The following is a 25,203-nucleotide window of genomic DNA, read 5'->3' on the forward strand; positions in this document are numbered from 1 at the left end:
CTTCCCCACACCTGCACTCTTCACACCTGCCTTCCCCACACCTGCACTCTTCACACCTGCCTTCCCAACACATGCACTCTTCACACCTGCCTTCCCCACACCTGCACTCTTCACACCTGCCTTCCCCACACCTGCACTCTTCACACATGCCTTCCCCACACTTGCACTCTTCACACCTGCCTTCCCCACACCTGCACTCTTCACCCCTGCTTTCCCCACACCTACACTCTTCACACCTGCCTTCCCCACACTTGCACTCTTCACACCTGCCTTCCCCACACCTGCACTCTTCACACCTGCCTTCCCCACACATGCACTCTTCACACCTGCCTTCCCCACACATGCACTCTTCACACCTGCCTTCCCCACACCTGCACTCTTCACACCTGCCTTCCCCACACATGCACTCTTCACTCCTGCTTTCCCCACACCTGCACTCTTCACTCCTGCTTTCCCCACACATGCACCCTTCACTCCTGCTTTCGCCACACATGCACTCTTCACACCTGCCTTCCCCACACATGCACTCTTCACACCTGCCTTCCCCACACCTGCACTCTTCACACCTGCCTTCCCCACACTTGCACTCTTCACACCTGCCTTCCCCACACATGCACTCTTCACACCTGCCTTCCCCACACCTGCACTCTTCACACCTGTCTTCCCCACATATGCACTCTTCTCTCCTGCTTTCCCCACACCTGCACTCTTCACTCCTGCTTTCCCCACACATGCACTCTTCCTCCTACTTTCCCCACACATGCACTCTTCACACCTGCCTTCCCCACACATGCACTCTTCACTCCTGCTTTCCCCACACCTGCACTCTTCACACCTGCCTTCCCCACACCTGCACTCTTCACACCTGCCTTCCCCACACCTGCACTCTTCACACCTGCCTTCCCCACACATGCACTCTTCACTCCTGCTTTCCCCACACATGCACTCTTCACACCTGCCTTCCCCACACATGCACTCTTCACACCTGCCTTCCCCACACCTGCACTCTTCACACCTGCCTTCCCCACACATGCACTCTTCACACCTGCCTTCCCCACACCTGCACTCTTCACACCTGCCTTCCCCACACATGCACTCTTCACTCCTGCTTTCCCCACACCTGCACTCTTCACACCTGCCTTCCCCACACATGCACTCTTCACTCCTGCTTTCCCCACACCTGCACTCTTCACTCCTGCTTTCCCCACACATGCACTCTTCACTCCTGCTTTCCCCACACCTGCACTCTTCACACCTGCCTTCCCCACACATGCACTCTTCACACCTGCCTTCCCCACACCTGCACTCTTCACACCTGCCTTCCCCACACCTGCACTCTTCACACCTGCCTTCCCCACACCTACACTCTTCACACCTGCCTTCCCCACACCTGCACTCTTCACACATGCCTTCCCCACACATGCACTCTTCACTCCTGCTTTCCCCACACCTGCACTCTTCACACCTGCCTTCCCCACACCTACACTCTTCACACTTGCCTTCCCCACACCTGCACTCTTCACACCTGCCTTCCCCACACCTGCACTCTTCACACCTGCCTTCCCCACACCTGCACTCTTCACTCCTGCTTTCCCCACACATGCACTCTTCCTCCTACTTTCCCCACACATGCACTCTTCACACCTACCTTCCCCACACATGCACTCTTCACTCCTGCTTTCCCCACACCTGCACTCTTCACACCTGCCTTCCCCACACATGCATTCTTCACACCTGCCTTCCCCACACATGCAATCTTCACTCCTGCTTTCCCCACACATGCACTCTTCAATCCTGCTTTCCCCACACATGCACTCTTCACACCTGCCTTCCCCACACATGCACTCTTCACACCTGCCTTCCCCACACCTGCACTCTTCACACCTGCCTTCCCCACACATGCACTCTTCACACCTGCCTTCCCCACACATGCACTCTTCACACCTGCCTTCCCCACACATGCACTCTTCACTCCTGCTTTCCCCACACATGCACTCTTCACTCCTGCTTTCTCCACACATGCACTCTTCACTCCTGCTTTCCCCACACCTGCACTCTTCACACCTGCCTTCCCCACACCTGCACTCTTCACACATGCCTTCCCCACACATGCATTCACACCTGCCTTCCCCACACCTGCACTCTTCACACCTGCCTTCCCCACACCTGCACTCTTCACACCTGCCTTCCCCACACTTGCACTCTTCACACCTGCCTTCCCCACACCTGCAATCTTCACACCTGCCTTCCCCACACATGCACTCTTCACACCTGCCTTCCCCACACATGCACTCTTCACACCTGCCTTCCCCACACATGCACTCTTCACACCTACCTTCCCCACACATGCACTCTTCACACCTGCTTTCCCCACACCTGCCTTCCCCATACATGCACTCTTCACACCTGCCTTCCCCACACCTGCACTCTTCACCCCTGCTTTCCCCACACCTGCACTCTTCACACCTGCCTTCCCCACACCTGCACTCTTCACACCTGCCTTCCCCACACCTGCACTCTTCACACCTGCCTTCCCCACACATGCACTCTTCACACCTGCCTTCCCCACACATGCACTCTTCACACCTGCCTTCCCCACACATGCACTCTTCACACCTGCCTTCCCCACACATGCACTCTTCACACCTGCCTTCCCCACACATGCACTCTTCACACCTGCCTTCCCCACACCTGCACTCTTCACACATGCCTTCCCCACACATGCACTCTTCACACCTGCCTTCCCCACACCTGCACTCTTCACACATGCCTTCCCCACACCTGCACTCTTCACACATGCCTTCCCCACACATGCACTCTTCACACCTGCCTTCCCCACACCTGCACTCTTCACACATGCCTTCCCCACACCTACACTCTTCACACTTGCCTTCCCCACACCTGCACTCTTCACACATGCCTTCCCCACACCTGCACTCTTCACACATGCCTTCCCCACACCTGCACTCGTAAAAGGGAACATTCTCCTTGGAGAAAGAAATCATCAGTTTCCGCCCCACAACAGTCAACACCTGCCCTCTATTTCTGAGTTAGTATAAATGACTTGCCAGACGGTATAGGCAAGGTAAGAAAGAGGTTTGCAGCTGATGCCGTAATTAGGGAGCAAAGTAACAAAAATCCTGTGCCAAGTAATACAAATTCTGCGCACAGTAGCACGAATCCTGCGCAGTGTAGTATAAATCCTGTGCAATCCGGTGGGAAGCATAAGACAGAAGGTGAAGAGGTGCATGCTGGTAGACATCCTATGTTATGTGACAGCCGTAGCAATGAACACAGTACCGGGGAGATCAATGCTTTGTCCACAAATCAACACAGTACCGGGGAGATCAATGCTTTGTCCACAAATCAACACAGTACCGGGGAGATCAATGCTTTGTCCACAAATCAACACAGTACTGGGGAGATCAATGCTTTGTCCACAAATCAACACAGTACCGGAGAGATCAATGCTTTGTCCACAAATCAACACAGTACCGGGGAGATCAATGCTTTGTCCACAAATCAACACAGTACTGGGGAGATCAATGCTTTGTCCACAAATCAACACAGTACTGGGGAGATCAATGCTTTGTCCACAAATCAACACAGTACTGGGGAGATCAATGCTTTGTCCACAAATCAACACAGTACTGGGGAGATCAATGCTTTGTCCACAAATCAACACAGTACTGGGGAGATCAATGCTTTGTCCACAAATCAACACAGTACTGGGGAGATCAATGCTTTGTCCACAAATCAACACAGTACTGGGGAGATCAATGCTTTGTCCACAAATCAACACAGTACCGGGGAGATCAATGCTTTGTCCACAAATCAACACAGTACCGGGGAGATCAATACACTATCTACGGATCAACAGAGTTCCGGGAAGATCAAGAGAATACAGGTGCAAGAAATATTGCAACCTGCGCCACCAGTGTTTTTCGAATGCTTCATTCTGCAGTTCATTTTTAATGAATAAAATTCTGAAGCACCGTGAGGGCGTCTTCTCTCCTCCTCCCGCTTATTGACCAACATACTCGCTACTGCTTACGAAAAAATAAATCTCGTCTGACGGTATTCTCAAGCACTTTGAAATGTTTGTTTTTTCATATGCTTGTTGCCCGTAAAACACGCAACTCACTTGCGCCACCTAGCATGCTTGTGGAGATTCCTACATACATTACGACCATCCTGCACACACTGGGATGTCGAACAGGGGAAGAGGGGGGTCAGTCCCATAACAATAATAGCAGGCTTCTGGTCAGTAACCACGGGACCAATCACAGATCTTAATACCACCCATTTGGATACCAGCGTCTGAACCAATCACATACTTCAACACAACCGGTCGCAAAAGGGATAACCAATCAGGAAGCATGATTGATAATCGCTTCCCCATGTGCCAAGTTCAAGGTAATCAATATGAACAATGGCAAGCACCTCTGGGGTATTTGCCTAACAAAACAGTACGAAAAAATCCGCAGTATTTGCGAGCATCTCATTGATCAAGTAATTAAGCGACTTTAATATTCTCAAGATTTATAAACAACTAGACTCTAGAAGGAAGCATCTAGACAATACCTGTAATGGTCTCGATAAGCGTGCAGACAATATCTGTAAATCTGTCATTAAGACATGTAGAGAGTGTAAACTTGTCATTAAAACCTGTAGACAACATCTGCAAGCTCATTACATGTAGACAATGTCTGCAAATCTGTCACCGAACATGCAGACAGTATCAGTAAACCCGTCATTATTAAAAAATCTCATCAATGGTTCGAGAAATCGTAAAAACAGAGATTTTCCAAAAAAAAAAAAAAAAATAGGTAAGGTGGCAGGATTCGAACCCATAAAAAGTCAATCCTATAAAATAGCAAGTCAGTAACCACTGTCCTGCTGGTTTTAAGACTGTTGCCAGAGGGGAGCGGGTCGAAGACTGCCCGTTCCACGAGAACCTCGACAAGATTCGCATCTGTGTTGATTTTTACCAGCAGCTTATTCACGGCCATTCATTCGATCAATAAACAAAGAAGTATCGCAAATTTGATGGTATTTTAATCGCAGTATAAGCACGCAGCACCAACAGGTAATAAACTTGAATGTTGCGAATAATTATGTACATTTGGGATGGAAAATTATCGTGGAACTCAAATCCAGCCAATACAAACAATTTTAAGCTGTACATTAGGTACAGAGAGGAAGAAGAAAGCGAAGAAAAATAAAAGCAAAGGTATTAAATTACGGTAAGGCTGACGAGGTATAAAGAATAATAGAGTATAGCACCACATTAATGCTCGTGAACACAGAACCAAAAGAGCAAAGAAAAGATGTCTTCAGCCAGTGAGAACAGAGGCGAATATTTGGAGCTAAAGTTGCAAACAGATTAAGGAAGAATACAGAAGAGAAAGAGATATTTAAAACAGTTAAGTTTACGTACATTATAAGTATTACATAAAGCACTGCTAACCAGTACTTCCCTCTATGGACTTGCAAACTAAAAATAATTGGAGATATGGAGGAGAAATAAATATATTAAGTTGATAAATTTGTAGAAAGCCAGGTTGAACACACAGCAGGGGCAGTGAAGGAAATTTTTTCCAGAGAGTCAGACGGAGGAAACTGCAGACGCAGACTCGTTTAGATTAGGTTACTGAAACACGAATGGAACTAAGACGGGACAATAGAAAAATAAATCTCTGCTCCCGTAACTTCAAACACTGAAAATGGAACACCACCAGCAAGGCTCCAACGTTCTAAACAGAAACTCCGAAAACCGGACACCACAAAAATAACTCTTGTTTTTACAGCTCTGGGATAAGGTTGGACAAATAGGTGGGTGGAAATGGTTGGCTCTGAGAAGAACTTGCCTTTTATGGGCCAGCAGGCGTGCTGCAGTGCTCCTCCATTCTTCTCTTTTATAAAATTTCTCCTGTACCTGCAGATACTGAAGACGGGACATCACCAGCACAGCTCTTCTCCTGTAACTACAAACAAGGACACAAGAACAACGGTGGGTGGGTACTCACACAGAGAAGTGGTAGAGGAAGCACTTCCATCCAGTGGGTCGCTCCAAGAAGTTGTACACTCTGCCCTGGAAGGTAGTTTTGACCGTCTTGCGTTCCTTCATGACGTATCTCGCCTCCCACACGGTTCGAGCATCCATCACAGTCGACACCAGACCACCTGCAACACCCCCATCCATCTCGTTATTGCAAAAATGATTGATAACCTACTTAAAAGAAGCCTTTTTTACATAGCTAGCACACGACTCATCTACTATTTCATAAATTTCCCCCAAAAAACTTAACATCTCGAAAATAAAAAACTGTGCCAACAGAAAAGTACATTTAAAAATAACAGTGCCTAGTACGCACTTGCCCTTATGCCCAATTAAGTAATGTTTAAGATTTTCACTTGGGAATAAAAAAAAAAAACAATATCGCTACGGGAACAGATCACAAATAACCCACAATTTGGAGACGATCCTTTAGACGACGTTTTGGGTAGTCGTTGCATTTCATGAAGCACTAAACCCCTGTAGGCTATTCAGGTATTACCAGCTTATAACTTTATAGTGTCCCAGGACAGACCGAAACGTCGTTTAAATTTTCCTCTGCAGACTGTGAGACAGTTGGGACTCCCTTGAGGGGCCTGATACAACATTCTCCTGACAGACATGGAGCGAGGTGGAATAAGTTTGACGTGACAAGTAGGCAACGTATGTCTACACACGTGTGAAACGTTCTGTAACTGTATTATGGAAACGTTTCGCCCACTAGATGCTTTACTAATCACTGGATTGTTAGGAAAAATGGACATGAGTGCAGCCAATGAGAAATAGTCATTATATGCACTTGTGTCCTTTTACCTTAAACACCGAATAATTTTACAAATATTTAAACAATATTAGCACTGATAAAGCCCCTGATGGGCGGAACGCTTGCGTAATAAAGTTTCTTAACGTTTCACAGGAGTTTCTTTTATACATTTCTCGGTAACGAGTAAGTGTAAATAAGGGGGGATATAAACAAGGCGACAAGGATATCTAAGCAAGACAGGAGTCGAAACAGTGACTGAAGCCGTGTTGGGTGAGACTTAAAATGGACAGCGTAAAGCACTGACTTGTCAATAGAGTTGTGGATGAGTGGAATAAGCTGTCAACTAGGAAGACAAACACCGTGAACCGCTTGACGAGTGGACTAACGGACACGTAAGTGGGAATATTTGGTTGTGGACCTGTGTACGAAGGACCGGTAGATCTACCACAGTGCTCCATCTTCTAAATAAATATATCTCATCTCAAAATATCCTTATTGTATTTATGGGAGAGAGCCAAACCAGCAAATCTATCACTAAAAAGATGCAGGAAGTCCTCAATTAACGTCGTTTCGTTATAACGCTGATGAGAAAAAGAAATTCACGGCCAGGAATGGAAAATATGGAAAGAAGTAACTCTCCATGTTAGCTAATTTCCATACAAATGAAAGCTTTAAGTTTATTTGAAGATCTCAAGAAAAAACAAGGTTCTAGTGCTGAAAGTGAAACCTTCGTGGCAAGTCGTAGTTGGTTCGAACGTTTTAAGAAACGTTTAAAACTGCATAACATACAAATAACAGGAGAGTCAGCAAGTGCCGACAAAGAAGCCGCAGCTGCTTACCCAGCTTTACTATTGTGTCAATTTCCTTCCTTACGACTGTTTGTATTCGGTTTTTATTATATGTAGCGTCTTCCTTATATAATTCTGAAAAAAATGCGATACCTAAAATAATAAAAATGTCAATAATAGAGTAAATATAGGACTTTATAGCTCCCCAGAGAGACATACTCCACAGTCATGGCTTCTACAGCACTACTGCTCTCCCTCTAGGCTCTTTCTTGCCCTGGCAACTTTATTCTTGTTTATTATAATAAAACAGAAGCGCTAAATCAACAAGGGTCATACAGCAACTCTTGTTTATATCAATTAGCCTATGGTAAAATTGGTTTCGTTATACGTCGTTTCGCAGTTTCCAAGAACCTGTCAACGACGTTAAGTGAAAACTTCCTGTAATCTGTCATCCTATTTCCACCACACAAAAAAAATAAAACAATATCAACTTTTACTGTTTTATTCAAGGGGATTATTATAATCAAATAAAGCGCTAAACCGCCAAGGGTCATGCAGTATTCGAGTGGAGAAATGTTAAACTGATAAAGCTCACAGAGGGCTTGGGAAAGGGGAGGTAATCAGATCGGATCCAAAGAATGAAAAGGTAGCTCCAATTTCTTGGATCGAGATCCTTTCAACACCAAGGCACTTTCTTCCAAGAGTGTCAGCTCTCAACATACTCGTAGGTATGACTCTTAGACTTTGTAAAACACGCACAGCCAAACTTGTTTTGTAACTTAAGAGTCGCTATCAACAGACAAAGGATCGAGCCTGCATTACTCCTTAGACAGAAAAATGATTATAACTATGTTCATAATTTTTAAAGGGGTAGACCGGTAAACCAGCGGAAGGCCTCGGTCAGATGACAAGTGTTTCCTGACAGAGACAGGAAACATTTGTCCTGTTTCCTGACAATTCTTACCTTACCTAACCTCATTACTCCATTGTGGTAAATGATCCATGAGGGTTTAGAGCTAAATGCAGACATTAAAACTCAAAACCAGACTATTTTGTAAGATTATTTAAAACGGGAAAGCGACAAACCCGTTGGGTTCATGTAGCTTCTGGTATATGGGAGGCATTCAGAGTCAATCCAAGGAAAGGGAAGATAAGTCCAATTCCTTGGATCAAGAGTCACCGACCAAGAGAGAGAGAGAGAGAGAGAGAGAGAGAGAGAGAGAGAGAGAGAGAGAGAGATTAAGGTTGTTCAGTGCTGTTTTCTCACACACCGACCCAATTATACCTGACATTAAGACAACACAGACACTAGCAAGCATATTTTAATCCCTGAACTCGAGACTAAGAAAAACTCTCAATGTATACATAGGAGACACACACCTGTCTGTGTATATACACGCCATGCCAGCGTCCGACCGTGTTTCTCCCACCAAAATCAAACGAAGTATCTGTGTCGGTTCCAAAAGAACGAATCTCAAGTAAGGCGGTGTGGTTCTCGAAGCAGAATGAAGAGCTCCATATACAATTGTTTATACAAGCTATTGAAGTACAAACTTAAACTGAAGTTTGTGCAGTAAAGTGTAATAAAGTTTAAGTCCCCAACTTCAATATTGTGATACATGGATTAAGTTCGTGAATACGTTTTACTGAAATGTGTTTGGGGTGTTCAGTGCGCAGGGAATGAGTTTCGAAGCGAGAGCATCGCGTACCCGTTACTGAAGCGTCAACGAGGGTTTCGCATCTGAGTTATTGAGTGTGAGCACTGACATGAACCTTCCTTGAGGAGGGAAGATATTTCCGACAAGTAAAATTACAGACAACGTTTCGCTCTCTAGAGCTGTATCAAGTCATATTTATACCATGAGCTACGAGGTGTGTGTGTGTGTGTGTATGTGTGTGTGCGTGTGCGTGTCGGAGCATGCGCCTTAACTTAACAAATCCCAGGAATTCACTTGCTTCACCCTGTAATGAGAGACTCGGGGACAAATGATAAGCTTTGTGTGTGTCGTTCAGTGGCTCTTGCCTCATTCAAGCCAACGTAAATTACCATCACCTATCTCTTAAATTATTCTGAAAACAAGTAATTTTACTTACAGGTTGTGTGTGTCCCAATGCTTTTGATGTGTGTGTGAAGAAAAGAAATTTGATTATTAACAACTTAAAATTAACCAATCTGATCTAGACTCTATATATCAACAACAGATAAACGAGTGCAGAATAAAATTTAAAAAAAAACTGTTTATGCTGGTGACAGTGGTACAGTTCTTGAAGTCAAGCAGAGGTGCAAAGTACAGTAGAACAGAGGAGCACTGCAGTGGGGTTTAAAAGTATTCTTGACTGGTAGTGAACAGGTGACATGCAGCCTTAATGACCCTCCTGTAGTCGACAGGATCTAACCAACCAGCAGGCGTACTGCATCATGCTAGACAGGTTCTCCTCACAGCCAACCATTCTGCAGAACATGCTGACATAGGTAACACCACTCAAGAAGGATTTAATGTGCTAGAAACACAAGTGCTCTTTAATAAAACATACAAGGTTTTAAAATTATATTAAATATTGCCTTCATTACATGCAATCCTAATGAATAACGTAACACGATTTCAGTCCGAAAAGCAAATTGAGAGAGATGATGAAAGACGGGAAGAAGGGCAGGGATAATAAAAGACGGGAAGAAGGGCAGGAATAATAAAAGACGGGAAGAAAAGCAGGGATAGTATAAGAATGAAAGAGAGGAAGGGATAATAAAAACTGGGAAGGATTGTCACAGTAAAAGACGGGACGAGGGACAGGGTAAAAGGGAACAGGGACCGGGATAATAAAAGACGGAGAGAGAAAAGCGATAATAAAATTGGGAAGAGGGACAGGTGAAATGGGAGAACTGTGTAAACAATGTCAAGCAAACTCCTCGAGGTACGAGCTATTGGTCCTAGCCAAGCCAAACACTGCTGGGTCTACCGTTGCGAGGCTAATCTCTTGACTTATCGTTGCTAACAAGGACACTGTTACTGTCTCACGGGTGGCCGATAGCAATACACACTTACGGTAATATATCTAAACAACTGAACTCTCAAAATGTTAATTAAGATTATGAATACCCCCAAAAATATAATCGGTCACCATTCGAGAATGAAAAATCTCCTTCGAAAGACAGTCGTATCTGATGACTGAGTCACCACACAGCCGACTCGTGTGTGTGTGTGTCAACATCAAATGTGGTTTCGGGTTTTCTAAGGACCCCTAGATTTATATCGTATCGTCGTAGCCAGGAGGACGAGACGTTCAGATACGGAAGAGGCTATACTCTAACATAGCTATTTCTCATGTCTGTATTATAGCATGAATCAGCTGAGGGATTCGCGTCACTGTGTGACAAAAACAACTCTCTAAAAACCTACTCGAAGTGTTCAGGCCGCTTAACTTTTCCTACCTCTTTGTGTCTCTTCCTACCCAAATCCTTCCCTTCCCCATTCTTGCCAACCCTATCCTGGCCTAACATGAAGCAGCTGTCAAGAGAGTAACGTAGCCTCAAGTGTCCAATGCAAGAAAAACATATTTACCCAAGATTCTATTTTTTTCGATTTTAGTATTGCAACCGGATAAGGGAAACAAAAAGTAATTATGATAATTACTAGTATTAATGTCTTGGTGTTGTCACAAGATATAGTATATAGTATATATATATATATATATATATATATATATATATATATATATATATATATCTATATATATATATATATATATATATATATATATATAAAATTAAAATGTCGTGCCGAATAGGTAAGACTTGCGATTTTAGCTTAACTAGCAACGCTCTTCTTGCCGAATAAGGCAAGCGGAAATTTGTGTATGCAATAATTTCGCAGAAATCATTCTGAACCTAACGAAAAAAATTTATTTTTCATTGTGTTTGTTTATTATTAAATTATTGTAAACTTATCTAAAATATTTTTTAGCTGGATTAGGCTAAATTAAATTTAGGAAGTTTTAGGTAAGTTTTCTAAGGTTCTTTTGGTAGAAAATTATTAATTTTTACATTAACATAAATAGAAAAAAATATATCTTTAAACGTATAAGAAAAAAATTTAGAAAGGACTTAATTTTAAATGAGTTCTTGCTAATTGACCAGTTTTACCTATTCGGCACATGTATATATATATATATATATATATATATATATATATATATATATATATCTATATATATATATCTATATATATATATATATATATATATATATTAATCACAATGTGCATCTTAGATACAGATTATTAGATTTAAATAATTAAAAATAATTGGAAATTTGAAAATTTATCAATGCAATTTAAACGTGGCAAGATTACCAACGTTTTCTATGATATGGGGACAAGTTTTCTCTGCATTCAGGTAGGGAAACTAATCTAACCTTACGTTAAACTTACGTATAGTAAATATACTCGGCCGTTTCTCTGAAATGGTAATAATTATGGTGGGTTAAATCAGTACATAGGTGCAGATTTTTCTGTATAAAACACTACAATAAATTCATTATATATATAAAAACAAGCAATATAAACATTTTTTCAGATGCAGCAATTTGGCCAACAGAAGACAAGCTAAGCTACGTCTAGTGTATATACAATGATGATTGAACTATGATGATTGAACTATGACGACTGGACAATGATGATTGAACAATGATGATTGATGATTGAACTATGATGATAGTATCGTTGGCCTAACTATGCGAGTGTCTACCTTAGGACATTAGTGAGTTTATGCTCTAAAACTGAAACTAGAAAACTGCGCTGAGGTATTTAAATTTGCACTCAAGGTCATATGTTTCACGAACCATAAGGATTATTTCTAAATATCAAAAAATGCAAACAACGAAATAAACACATTAAAGAATTAAATCTAAAAAATATAACGTAATAATAATAATAACATCCCCGATAATGTCTCAGTATCTCTCTTAATACGAAAAAATGTGAAGTATTCGAAAAGAAATGTATGATTCCAACCATATTTCTTTCTACCTACTAACCTCCCTCCCTCTATGTATCTTGCCCTCCTTCCCACCATCTCCCTCCCTCCCTCCCTCTCTCTCTCTCTCTCTCTCTCTCTCTCTCTCTCTCTCTCTCTCTCTCTCTCTTTTTTTTTACACAGGGTTTGACAAGGTTAAGGATCCCTAGCTTTATTGACAGCTATTTACAGGTTAAGGATTCCTACTTTATTGGCAAGCTAAGAGCTGTTACCTACATCAGCTCATTTGAAAGCATTTTTATTGTTATGAGACATACAAGTAGAGAACAGGATGAAGTTGGAGCCATCTGTGGGCCAGCATTTTCATCTCTCTCTCTCTCTCTCTCTCTCTCTCTATCGTGTTAGTTACCTAAAATAATCATGATATTTAATCAGACATAACCATTACATAATTATCTACAACCATTGTAAAGAATATTTGTAGTGTGTGATTATAAAAATAAAAAATCTTCTATATTAACAAAAATCTAGGAACGGTACAACAAAATTATGATTACCAATAATTTGTATCTATAAACTGCATAAGAATTACACATTATGATTTTCGCTGTAATGAACGAACGACTCAAACCAAATATCACATCTTAGGAGGAAATATTAAATTTTTCACAGTGGAGGGGAAAGCCAGCGGAAGGCCTCGGTCATATGACCGCCAGAAAACTTTGTAGAACAGTGGCTATTATGATCGACTAATAACGTAGAGGACATAGGATCGAACCCCACATTAGGCGGGGTTCCTATGACATTTACAAACACATGTTTTGCTTTCTACGGTCTTTTTTCAAAGTAATTTTCTTATTACTGCTGACAAACAAAATATCATCTTTACTGTATATCATATGAGGATTATTTATTTAGTTTTATTTACTCACCGTTAGTTAATTCTCTTCATATATGGGTTAGAAGGTTCGTTGAACCTCGTTTAGTCCAGGTATAAGGATACATGTTTGAATAGCACTTATAATATTTGTGTATTGATGTTTTGAAATATCATTTATTGACATAATGTTTTAAGTATTATAAATTATGTTCCTAAACACATATGCTATAGAACGAGCTATGTGATTATTTAGGATCTATTGTGGTGGAGGAGATAGGGGTATACGATTTATTATAGCATGTCTTTTGGTGCATTTCTGTGGTAGGATGACATGAATTATGAACATCCTAGGTGGTTCGAAGTGTATATAGCGACTGTGAGAATGCCGCGCAATTTATATGGTGTACTGTGCTTATGAATTCTAGTTTGTATACCTGTTTGATAAGTTAGTTAGTTTAATATGTTTATTATGCACCCCATACCCATCCTGTGGGCGGTAGTCAAAAGATTACAGAGGTACATAATTGGTCCAGGGACTGGACTCCAAAGTTTTGATAGCTGAGCAAGTTACAGAGGTAATGACCTGTTTGATAAGTGATGGTGTTTTTATTATATATTCATTTATTATGTTGTAATATGTTTTAAATAAAATATATAAAAAAAAATTCTCTTCATATTAATATATTGAAAAAGTATGGGTGAACTAATGAGATATGAAATTACCATCAATGAAATGAAATAATACAGTGTACCCCCCCCCCCCAAAAAAAAAGAAACTCAGCAGACTACAAAGTAGTCTCCCCGACACACAAGAGAAAATGGGTTCTCGTGAACCTGTGAAAGAAAATGTGTTTTAACACTGCGTTTGTTTAGTCTATCTTGCTTATTGCCAAGAAGAAATGTAACCATATAAGAAGTAAGATTTTTATATTCATACTATATGCAAAGACCACAAAAATTAAGTACACTTTTTTCCCTGTTCAGCTCGTAGTCGCCTCAGCTTGCACACTGAAGTACCCAGGTTCGATTCCCTACACAAGTGGAAATGTTGGGCATGTTTTCTTACACCTGCTGCCCCTATTCACCTAGCAGTAAGCAAGTACCTGGGTGTTGGGCGACTAGTGTGAGTCGCATCTAGGGGTTGATTAAATGACCCCACTGGAAATATGGAAATAAGACAGTCCCCGAGGGGTTAATAACCTCAACACAGTCTTCCCTACACAACATTACACAGTAGTACTTACTATGCTACACTATCTTGGTATAGAAAATTTGGACATGACAATGTGACTCCTTTTTCTTAAACGGGTGAAAACTCTTACCACAAATTTTGCAGTGATTTTTTTACAAGGCGGAAGTAACCTAGTGAAAAACTTTGATGGAATGACGAAAAAAAATCATATAACTAATACCCACGTAATATTTTTTTGTTTATAATTTCTCCTGATTAACAAAACACCAACACAACCTAGAGTCAGACTTCTCTGCATTTACATAATAGCCCCCCCTCAAAAAAAAAAAAATAGAAAGGAAATCTGTTGATCAAACTAGAGTCATCGACACCATGCCTAACCCTTCTAGGGTAGGGTAGGTGCCTGAGCCCGAGCCTTTAGCTCATCAGACTGTCATTCCCATCTGCCCCCTTGGGGCGGGGATGGCAGACCAGAGAGGCCTAGCTTGTGGCTAGGCCTGGGGACAGTTGGTCCCGAAGATGAGGAGGTACTTATGCCTCCTCCCATGGGAGACTTAGGTCTCAGACACTCCCTAAAGAGGGAGCCAAGGCCGGGCCACCACTTGGAAAAGGCCCGGGCCGGGAGAATACCGGCTAATCTTTAATAATAATAATAATAATAACAAACTAGAGTGCAAACTAATCTCACAATACTTTTCTGGGTCACCTATCAGAGCACTGACTTCAATGTTTCCAAGAAATTCATTCCTTATACGAGTTAGAGATTCTGGGAAGTGTGTGGATAATAAGGCACTAGGTTCGCTGGTAGTCTCCACAAAGCCTCACAACTCACCGCGGCCGCCAGAAAGCATTTAATCTGCGCGAGGCGTCAGAGATCCTCCTCTTTTACAAAAAAAAAAAAAAAAATATTTCTTCAGGGGGTTCAAGTTTAGCATCATAAGTTTTAATCAGTGACTGGAGTTCTCAACTTATTTCATCAACCAGTTTTACCCATTTTCTTCACTATTTTTTAAGTAACTCAAGTTTCCCCGGTGGAAAATAAATAAAAAAGTTAATGAATTTAAATGAATTTGACTAAGCGATTATACTGACTTTGTCAAGAAAAGATGTTAAATTTTTTATCTGGTTAAATGGAGGATTTGAAGCCTATCGACCACATGAGGCTCATTTGATCACTAGAAGATTCATACGTATTTAAAAATAATAATTGTACTAAGTTGTTTGTTTTTTTAAATGTGTATTAAAGACATTTTGAAATATACATCGCGATATCTCTTTTTCCCACTTTGTATATATTTTGGTAAGAATGTCTCTGATGTGTATAACCCCAGAACTGACAGAGTATGTACACCTGGGGTGTGTATATCTTTATATCAAGAATATACACACTGAGAGGGGTGTGTATATCTTATATCAAGAGTATACACAATGAGAGGGGTTTGTATATTTTTATATCAAGAATATACACAACGAGAGGGGTGTGTATATCCATATATCAAGAATATAAACAACGAGAGGGGTGTGTATATTTTTATATCAAGAATATATACACCGAGAGGTATGTACATTAATGTTCGGTGTATATATGCTGAGTTCAATCCTTATTTTAGGGTTAAAATATTCTTGACTAGTAGTGAACATGTTAAACGTAGCCTTAATGACCCTCCCGTAGTCGACAGGTTTCAAACCTACTCAAGCGTCATTTTTCCAGTTTATCCAGGGAAATAACACCAAAATATTTAATAATAATCTTCAGTGATAATGAAAAAATAATGAAGAATGAATATTTAAAATTACAGAATACATGACAATTAAAATCTAAAATAAATATTCCACGAACATATATAATAATTTTCTATAATCATTTATAATTATTTTTACAATGGTCTATAAACAGAATAGCTCACTAAAGACCAATTTGTTTTATTTGGCTGGTTAGTCATGTTAATGATTTTTTTAAGCAATTAGTCAAGCACAAAATTACGAATAATTTTGTAATTATTTTAATTTATTACTGTAAATTACGAGACTCTTTCAGTATCTGCTGTGACAGTTTACAAAATAAAAAAGTTACCCATATATATTTTTTCTATATATAATCGTATGTCCTAAAAAAATTGTAAATGATGAATGAGTTTTTGTTCAATTATACTTAAAAATTTAAATTTCCTTAACAATCTCACTGTAATTACTAATTGATATATAGGTCGCCGAGGTTAAATAATCACCGCTAGGATAATCACTCTTCTTAATGACTTTGTGTATTAATTATCCCAGTAAAACATTAGGGTTTTTTTTGACGATTAATGTAAATGATTATCAAAAGGACTAATTAACTATTTTTTTTTCAATTTTCCTTCTAAAAGTATTCGCGTAATTATTTATTTGTATAAAATCTTAAATCAATGTAATCGCTGTAAAAAAGGTCTGGTCTGGGACCGGGCCGCGGGGGCGTTGACCCCCGAAACCTTCTTCAGTATACCATCCACAGGTTTTATATATACATCGTCAGGTTAGGTTTGGTAGGATCGTCAGGCAACAGGACAAGTGTTTCCTGACGCGGGTCTTAGTTATATGATGACCCGCACCTGGAGCTTTTGGTCATCTGACCGAGGCCTTCTACTGGCTTACCGGTCCAACCCTTTAAAAATTATTGTTATACATGGTCAGGTGTATGTCTCTCAATGTATATATAATATATATATATATATATATATATATATATATATATATATATATATAGTATATATATATATATACATATATATATATATATATATATATATATATTATATATATATAAAGGTTTACTTTAATCCCCATTTTAGGGAATAAAGTATCCTTGACTGGCGGTGACCAGATTATGCGAGGCTTTAATTAATGAACTTCGCGTGGTCGATAGGCTTTAAACCTCGTAAACCAACCTCTCTTCTGTCCTAGCTCCACCCCTCCACTCACGCCTCTCTCTATCACCCTTCCTTCCTTCCTTCCTTCCTTCCTTTCAACACCTCATTCACTTTTTTCCCCGATCATCTGTACTATCAAAAAAAAAAAAAAAAAAAAAAACGAATGTCCCCAAAAAACTATATCTGACTGACATGCTGAGCATCAACCTGGGGAAGCGCTAAACCCGTATGGCTACTTCCACTTCGTTGGAACAAAAGAGTCCTTCGCGGGCGTATGATAATTTTTTTCCAGCCGTATGTTCTAGGCGAGCAAGAGTCTAAAGAGATTCCCCCCACCCCAAAAAAAGGGCCGCCTTAAGTTAATTGTCCGAAAACAATAGAAAATAAAATTAAAATTCGATGGATGAGACAACTGGACTCATGTCTCCTGCTCCCTGTCCCCAGTTCCCTGCCTTCTTAACCCTGCCTCCTGTTCCCTGCCTCCTTCCTTCTGTTCCCAGCCCCAAGCCCCTTGTCTCCTACCACCTGCCTCCTGTCCCCTGCATCCTGTCCCTTGCCTTCTACCCCCTGCCTCCTACCCCCTGCATCCTGTCCCCTGCCACCTACCCCTTGCCTCTTGCTCCCTGCCCATCTTTCTTTGGAACATGAAGAGCAGTAAGATCAGGACACTTGCACAACATACGTAACCTTTCTCATAATAATAATAATAATAACAATTATTATTATTATTTTCGTTGTTATCCCCCTATTTCTGCCCTTACCCCTTTACCTGAGCCTTCCCCTGCCAGTGATGCTGAATACAATGAACAAAGCCGGTGGTGTACATGTTACATGCAACCTAGTGTAGTTGACAGGTTTAAAACCTAGTAAACAAAGCAGCCCACAAAACGGATTCCAATCTGCTCCTGCAACAGTAATGAACCCCAACGGAAGCTGGGAGATAATAAATAATGTTACAAAGAAACCATCAGTGAGGGGGCTAGCTCACCTGCTCTCCCATTCCTCGAGCTCTCGGGAAGGATGGAAGGGGTATCGGAAAAGGTGACCCCGGGTGAGCTGGTCTTGGGTTCGTCCACACCCAACACAATGCCGGGACTGCGCTGAGGGTTGGGACTGGCCGGGGGAGGCACTACGTAGGACTCCTGAGAGCCCAGGGACACAGTGATGGCTAAGGATCCCATGGTTGAAGTTGCCTCCTTCAGCGTTGGATGTCTCTGCCGCCTCTGTGGCTGTGGGGGCTCTTCGGGGGATTTCGGGGGAAAGACGTACGTTGTTCCTATCTGGTTCATCCCTAGCATCCCTTCCTCTTCGCCTACTCCTCCTCCCCCTCCTCCTCCTCCTCCTCCTCCTCCTTCTCTTATTCCTCCTCCTCTTCTCATCCCACTGCTGCCATGTCCTCCCTGGCCAAACACTCCAGCGCAACCATCGCTATCGTCACCAAAGAAGTTGTCCATGACAGTGTGAGTGAGCTCGAGGTGGTCGACTCTCCTCTTCACGTGCCCGGACGCTGTCTTGCCCACAGCAGGCCTCCCACCACACCTGAGACACAGAGACAAACATTAGCCACACCCGATGCAAACACACACCCCACACACATAAATATACACAAAAAAACAAACACATATATAAACACAACACACACACACACATATATATATACACAACAAACACACATATATACACAACACACACACACATATACACAACACACACACACATATACACAGCAAACATACACACCTATAAACACACACATACATAACACAAACACACACATACACACACGCACACACACACAAACACCATCTAAACAAGTAATAACAATAGACCAAAATAATAACGAATCAAGATAAAACAAGGGGAATTAAAAAGCATGAAGACTAACTTAAAGATAGGAGAAATAAGCAAATTTCAAACAAAGCAAATAATCATAATACTTAAAATAAAACTATCCAAAAAACAAGACAAAACAAATAAAGAGGAAACAAAAAATATGAGATAAAAAATATGATTTTAACAATTCAAAGAGAAGAACCACGAGATAGATAGATAGACAGACAGAGAGATATACAGAAATAAGCAAGCTACAAAGAAATGCCAATTAAACAAGACTGATTAAAGGAGAAGACAGCGAAATTAGATTACATAAAAACTTGTTAAAAAAATAACGAACAAAGAAAAGAAACAAAAGTATACGGAAAACAGGAATATATACATATAATATATATATATATATATATATATATATATATATATATATATATATATATATATATATATATATATATATATATATTCATAAACATACGCATAACTACTTTCCACGCCCCGGGAGGCAGAGTCTCCTGAACTGGTGGCCCGGTATAACCCAGCTTGACCCGATGCGACCTAAACAATGCGTCCCTAGTCAGGAGTCAAATGGTCAAACACGATGCAATTCAGTTATATATTGCAGGACCCTAGATGCAACACCTGGGATCAACACCTGAGGTAGTGGGGGTGAAGTACTCAATCTGTGAAGGGAGAGAGAGAGGAGAGGGGGGGGAGGGAGAGAGAGAGAGAGAGAGAGAGAGAGAGAGAGAGCGAGAGAGAGAGAGAGAGAGAGAGAGAGAGAGAGAGAGAGAGAGAGAGAGAGAGAGAGAGAGAGACTGAGACTGAGACTGGCAGGTAAAGTTAAGTAAATCCCGCCCCGTTCCAATCAAATTTGACCCGAAAATGAGGTAAGGCAGAACGGTAATGGAGCTGCTGAGCGTGAGGTGTATGAGAGAGAGAGAGAGAGAGAGAGAGAGAGAGAGAGAGAGAGAGAGAGAGAGAGCTTTATTTCCACGAGTAAAATAAAAAAGTAAATACTTTTTCAAGTTTGAAATGTGCCGCTTCAAAAATAATTCTCTATCCATTTCCACCCTTGTGCTTTATCTATATGCACCAATTATATATATATATATATATATATATATATATATATATATATATATATATATATATATATATATATATATATATATATATATATACATATTTATTAGTCCATCATCAGCCAATATAAAAGCCACATGGACAGGCCATTCGTGACTACCAAAAACAGAGGGAGGTGTTCAGATCTAGGGCTGGGGAAGGGAACAGTGAGGTTCCTGGTATAGAATCCAACCCTCCAGAAGACTAAATTAATAAAAAAAAAGGCTGACGCCAAAACAAAAATGGAGTTGCCAGTTATATGTCCATTACATTTTTTTTACAGAATTCAATCATGTTGGGGGATTAAACCGACGATTGGTTATTCAGACTCGCCATCTGTGGCAGCAAATTGTGCTGAAGGGTTGTATTTATAATTAATTTCTTGGGTCGATGGGAATGGTAACGTAACACGCGCTTTGTTTTGTTGAAGTAACTGCAGCAATCCAGAGTGACTTGAGGCAAAGATGGCAGCAGGAAAAAATATTAACTCTTTCTCATTTGTACAGGTTGATGTAAGCCTTGACCTCATATATATCTCTTCGCAACACATGAACTAATACGAAGCAATATTAAACTGCTAGCATGAGCAAGGCTCTTCACCAACATCAAGGCATAATAGTGCCATTAATGAGCACTTAATCAATCAGGGAGTTTATTGATGTCTGTACAGTGAATACACCAGAAGTCCTAGAGTTTAAACACTGCATGAACATCATTTGCAAGTAATGAGACACGATATCATTCGTAGCTGGACGTAGTATTACTGAAGCATACAGCAACATGTCCCGGTAGTTCTGTTAGTCTTGTGTCATGCATGAGGCAGAGTAAGCAATAGCAACAACGTTCTGATCACTCGACGTAGCTAGGTGGTTACACCAGCAGCTCTCGTAAGAGAAGTAGCGGATCGATGCCCAGGTGAGTACAGGTAGGTAGCATGTCTGTCTCCAGATAAGCGAACGTATTAACAAACCTCTTAGGAGTCCTCACTGTATTGGCAGGGCGAGCCAGGTGAGATCAAGCGAGCGAGCGAGCGAGCGAGCGAGAGAGAGAGAGAGAGAGAGAGAGAGAGAGAGAGAGAGAGAGAGAAAGGAGGATAAACAAGTTTTTGCATAGGTTAGGTCCTACCATCCCCTCTACTGGAGCAACACAGGAACCGCTAAAATAATCTCTACACAGTAAATGTGGGAGGGGCAGGTGAATTTATAACTTTGACAGGCTGAATGTGGAAGTATAGGTACGTTATTCGTGACCACCTGAATAGAGATGATGGAGAGTGAAAGACACACACACACACACACACACACACACACACACACACACACACACACACACACACACACACACACACACACACACACACATACACACACACACACACAGACATATGCAGACAAAGACACACGCGTACAGAGACAGGCAGACAAACACAATGGTAATTATAAATACAAAAATAAGTATACATACATACGTATGGACACACGCACAAACGCAGCAGCTGAAAGAATCGTCAAAGGTGGGTGGGACCCAGTACTAGTGGCAGTAGATCGGGCCCAAAGGGTGACTCCAACATGACAGAGTTCGTCGCCAAGCCTCTGGAACCTTGGCACAGAGGATATGATATCTATCACATCTCCACAGGTAACATCTGGCCCAGACCTACGTCCACCAGTAAGCCCCGCCCACCTATGGAGATAGCTTAAACTCCTGCATCTCATCGCTGTGTATTAGACAGAAAAAAAGCCTGCTGTGCAGGAGAAACGTCTCTCAAATCAAGATACTCAGGTGCTGCATATATATTAATCGACAAAGGCAGTTAGTAAGCAACCGCTGGCTTACCAATGCTGGGTAGCGGTAATTACAAACCTTTTCATTACCTATCATAAAAATATTAAAATGAGCCCAGGTACGTAACAGCTCTTAAGATGTTTAAATATATTCAAGAACCATTAACTAGAGAGAGAGAGACAGACAGACAGAAGAGAGAGAGAGAGTGAGATACAGAGACAGAGAGAGAATGAGGAAAATTATGATTATTATAATCAAGGGGAAGCGCTAAATCCGTAGGATTATACAGAGAGAGAATGAGGAAAAGAGATGATTTAGGTCAGAAAGAGAAAAAGAAAATTTACGTTTCCCTAAACGGACGACCATTAATATCTTATAAACAATTACACAGCAATTTGCATGCAAATTAAACGTAATTTATCTGGTTCTCCACTAAAAAAATATCGAAGCATTTTACTTTTTTGTAAACACAAAAATTTGTGATACTACGACTCTCATTATATATATGTATACATATATATATATATATATATATATATATATATATATATATATATATATATATATATATATATATATATATATATATATATTGTGTGTGTGTGTGTGTGTGTGTGTGTGTGTGTGTGTGTGTGTGTGTGTGTGTGTGTGTGTGTGTGTGTGTGTGTGTGTGTGTGTGTGTGTGTGTGTGTGTGTGTGTGTGTGTGTGTGTGTGTGTGTGTGTGTGTGTGTGTGTGTGTGTGTGTGTGTGTGTGTACTTTTATAAATTAGATTAGATTTACTCTGAGCAAATTAGAGCAGGTGTCCCCCTTACTGTAGGCAGCTCTAACATAATCAACTCAGCTGTGGAAATTGCTAGTTACCCCCGGCTACCTACCACCTGCATCACCACTACACCTCACTTCACCTAAATTGGGCCAACTTATCGCGAAATTGGTTGTATTTTATCCTCTGTCTTTATCTGTCTCTCCTCATTTTCTCTCTTTGTCAGAGAGACAGACAGACAAACACACCCACACCCCCACACACACACGCATATATATATATATATATATATATATATATATATATATATATATATATATATATATATATATATATATATATATATATATATATATATATATGTCGTGCCGAATATGTAAAACTGGTCAATTAGCAAGAATTCATTTAAAATTAAGTCTTTTCTAAAATTTTCTCTTATACGTTTAAAGATATATTTTTTTCATTAATGTTAATGTAAAAAAATTTAATTTTACACCAAAAGAATCTTAGAAAACTTACCTAACCTTATTATAACAAGAACAATTTATTTTAGCCTAATCCAGCTAAATATATTTTAAATACGTTTACAATAATTTAATATTAAACAAACACAATCAAATATATTTTTATCGTTAGGTTCAGAATGATTTTGGCGAAATTATTGCATACACAAATTTTCACTTGTCCTATATGGGCAAGATGACCGTTGCTATTTAAGCCAAGATCGCAAGTTCTGCCTATTCGGCACGACATATATATATATATATATATATATATATATATATATATATATATATATATATATATATATATATATATATATATATATATATATATATATATATATATCGTGCTGAATATGTAAAACTGGTCAATTAGCAAGAACTCATTTAAAATTAAGTCCTTTCCAAAATTTTCTCTTATACGTTTAAAGATATATTTTTTTCATTAATGTTAATGTAATTTTTTTTAATTTTGCACCAAAAGAATCTTAGAAAACTTACCTAACCTTATTATAACAAGAACAATTTATTTTAGCCTAACCCAACTAAATATATTTTAGATTTGTTTACAGTAATTTAATACTAAACAAACACAATGAAATACATTTTTTTCGTTAGGTTCAGAATGATTTTGGCGAAATTATTGCATACACAAATTTTCACTTGTCCTATATGGCAAGATGAACGTTGCTATTTAAGCCAAGATCGCAAGTTCTGCCCATTCGGCACGACATTATATATATATATATATATATATATATATATATATATATATATATATATATATATATATATATTCAGATTTCCTTCTATCTGTTCCCAATTCCTCCCTGGGCACTCGACTCGACCCACAGGCCATTCGGATTAGTGTTCCTCTTCGTCTAGCCGCCCCCATCCTCATCGAACATAGGTGTATTTGCGGCAGGGCGATAGCTGATCAATTCGGACTTCATGGTCTCGTGTGTCACACAACAGAATCGAAGTATGCCAGACATGAGGTGGTCAATGACATCATAAAGATAAGCCTCGCCACAGCCCGTTGTCCAGCTCAGCGGGAACCCCAAGTGCAGAGGTCTGACGGAAGTCAAAAGCGTCCTGATGGAACCACTATGCTACCCTGGAAGGATGGAAAGCAGATTGCCTGGGACTACACCTGTGCTGCCACATTGGCAGACACCTACTTATCATACTCCGCAGCTGAAGGGGGTGGAGCTGCCAGCCACAAGGAGACCCAGAAGATCCGCAAATATGAAGACTTTCCCCCTTGCTATAACTTCATTCCAATAGGGTCGGAGACCCTCGGAGCATGGGGCAAGTGTGCTCTAAAGTTCTTCAAAGAGCTGGGTGAAAAGCTCATCATAGAAATCAAGGACCACAGGGCAACCAGCTTCCCCTTTCAGAGACTCAGTGTCGCGTTCCAGTGAGGAAATGCCTGCAGCATTCTGGGCATGAGGCCCACCGCCGGGGAGCTGGACGAAGTAGTAGGAGGATGTAGCTCTGAGTTGTTATTTAGGTTGTTTTACTTTCTATTGTATTTTTGTGAATGTTTTGTCAATTTATTTTGTCTTTATATATATATATATATATATATATATATATATATATATATATATATATATATATATATATATATATAT

General features: G+C 40.4%; 1 protein-coding gene across 1 annotated transcript in view; it reads right to left on the minus strand.

Annotated features, from left to right (window-relative positions):
* LOC128689368 (potassium voltage-gated channel subfamily KQT member 1-like) overlaps nt 1-25,203 on the minus strand; it is a 773,858-nt gene that overhangs the window by 286,697 nt on the left and 461,958 nt on the right. The window contains exons 2-3 of the mRNA XM_070086168.1: nt 18,547-19,097; nt 6,030-6,186 (exon numbers count right to left, since the gene is read on the minus strand). Coding sequence (XP_069942269.1) covers nt 6,030-6,186; nt 18,547-19,012 — 623 coding nt within the window. The 5' untranslated portion in view covers nt 19,013-19,097. The remainder of the gene's footprint in view (nt 1-6,029; nt 6,187-18,546; nt 19,098-25,203) is intronic.

This window comes from Cherax quadricarinatus, chromosome 18 (assembly GCF_038502225.1).
Source record: "Cherax quadricarinatus isolate ZL_2023a chromosome 18, ASM3850222v1, whole genome shotgun sequence".
Taxonomy (NCBI): Eukaryota; Metazoa; Arthropoda; class Malacostraca; order Decapoda; family Parastacidae; genus Cherax; species Cherax quadricarinatus.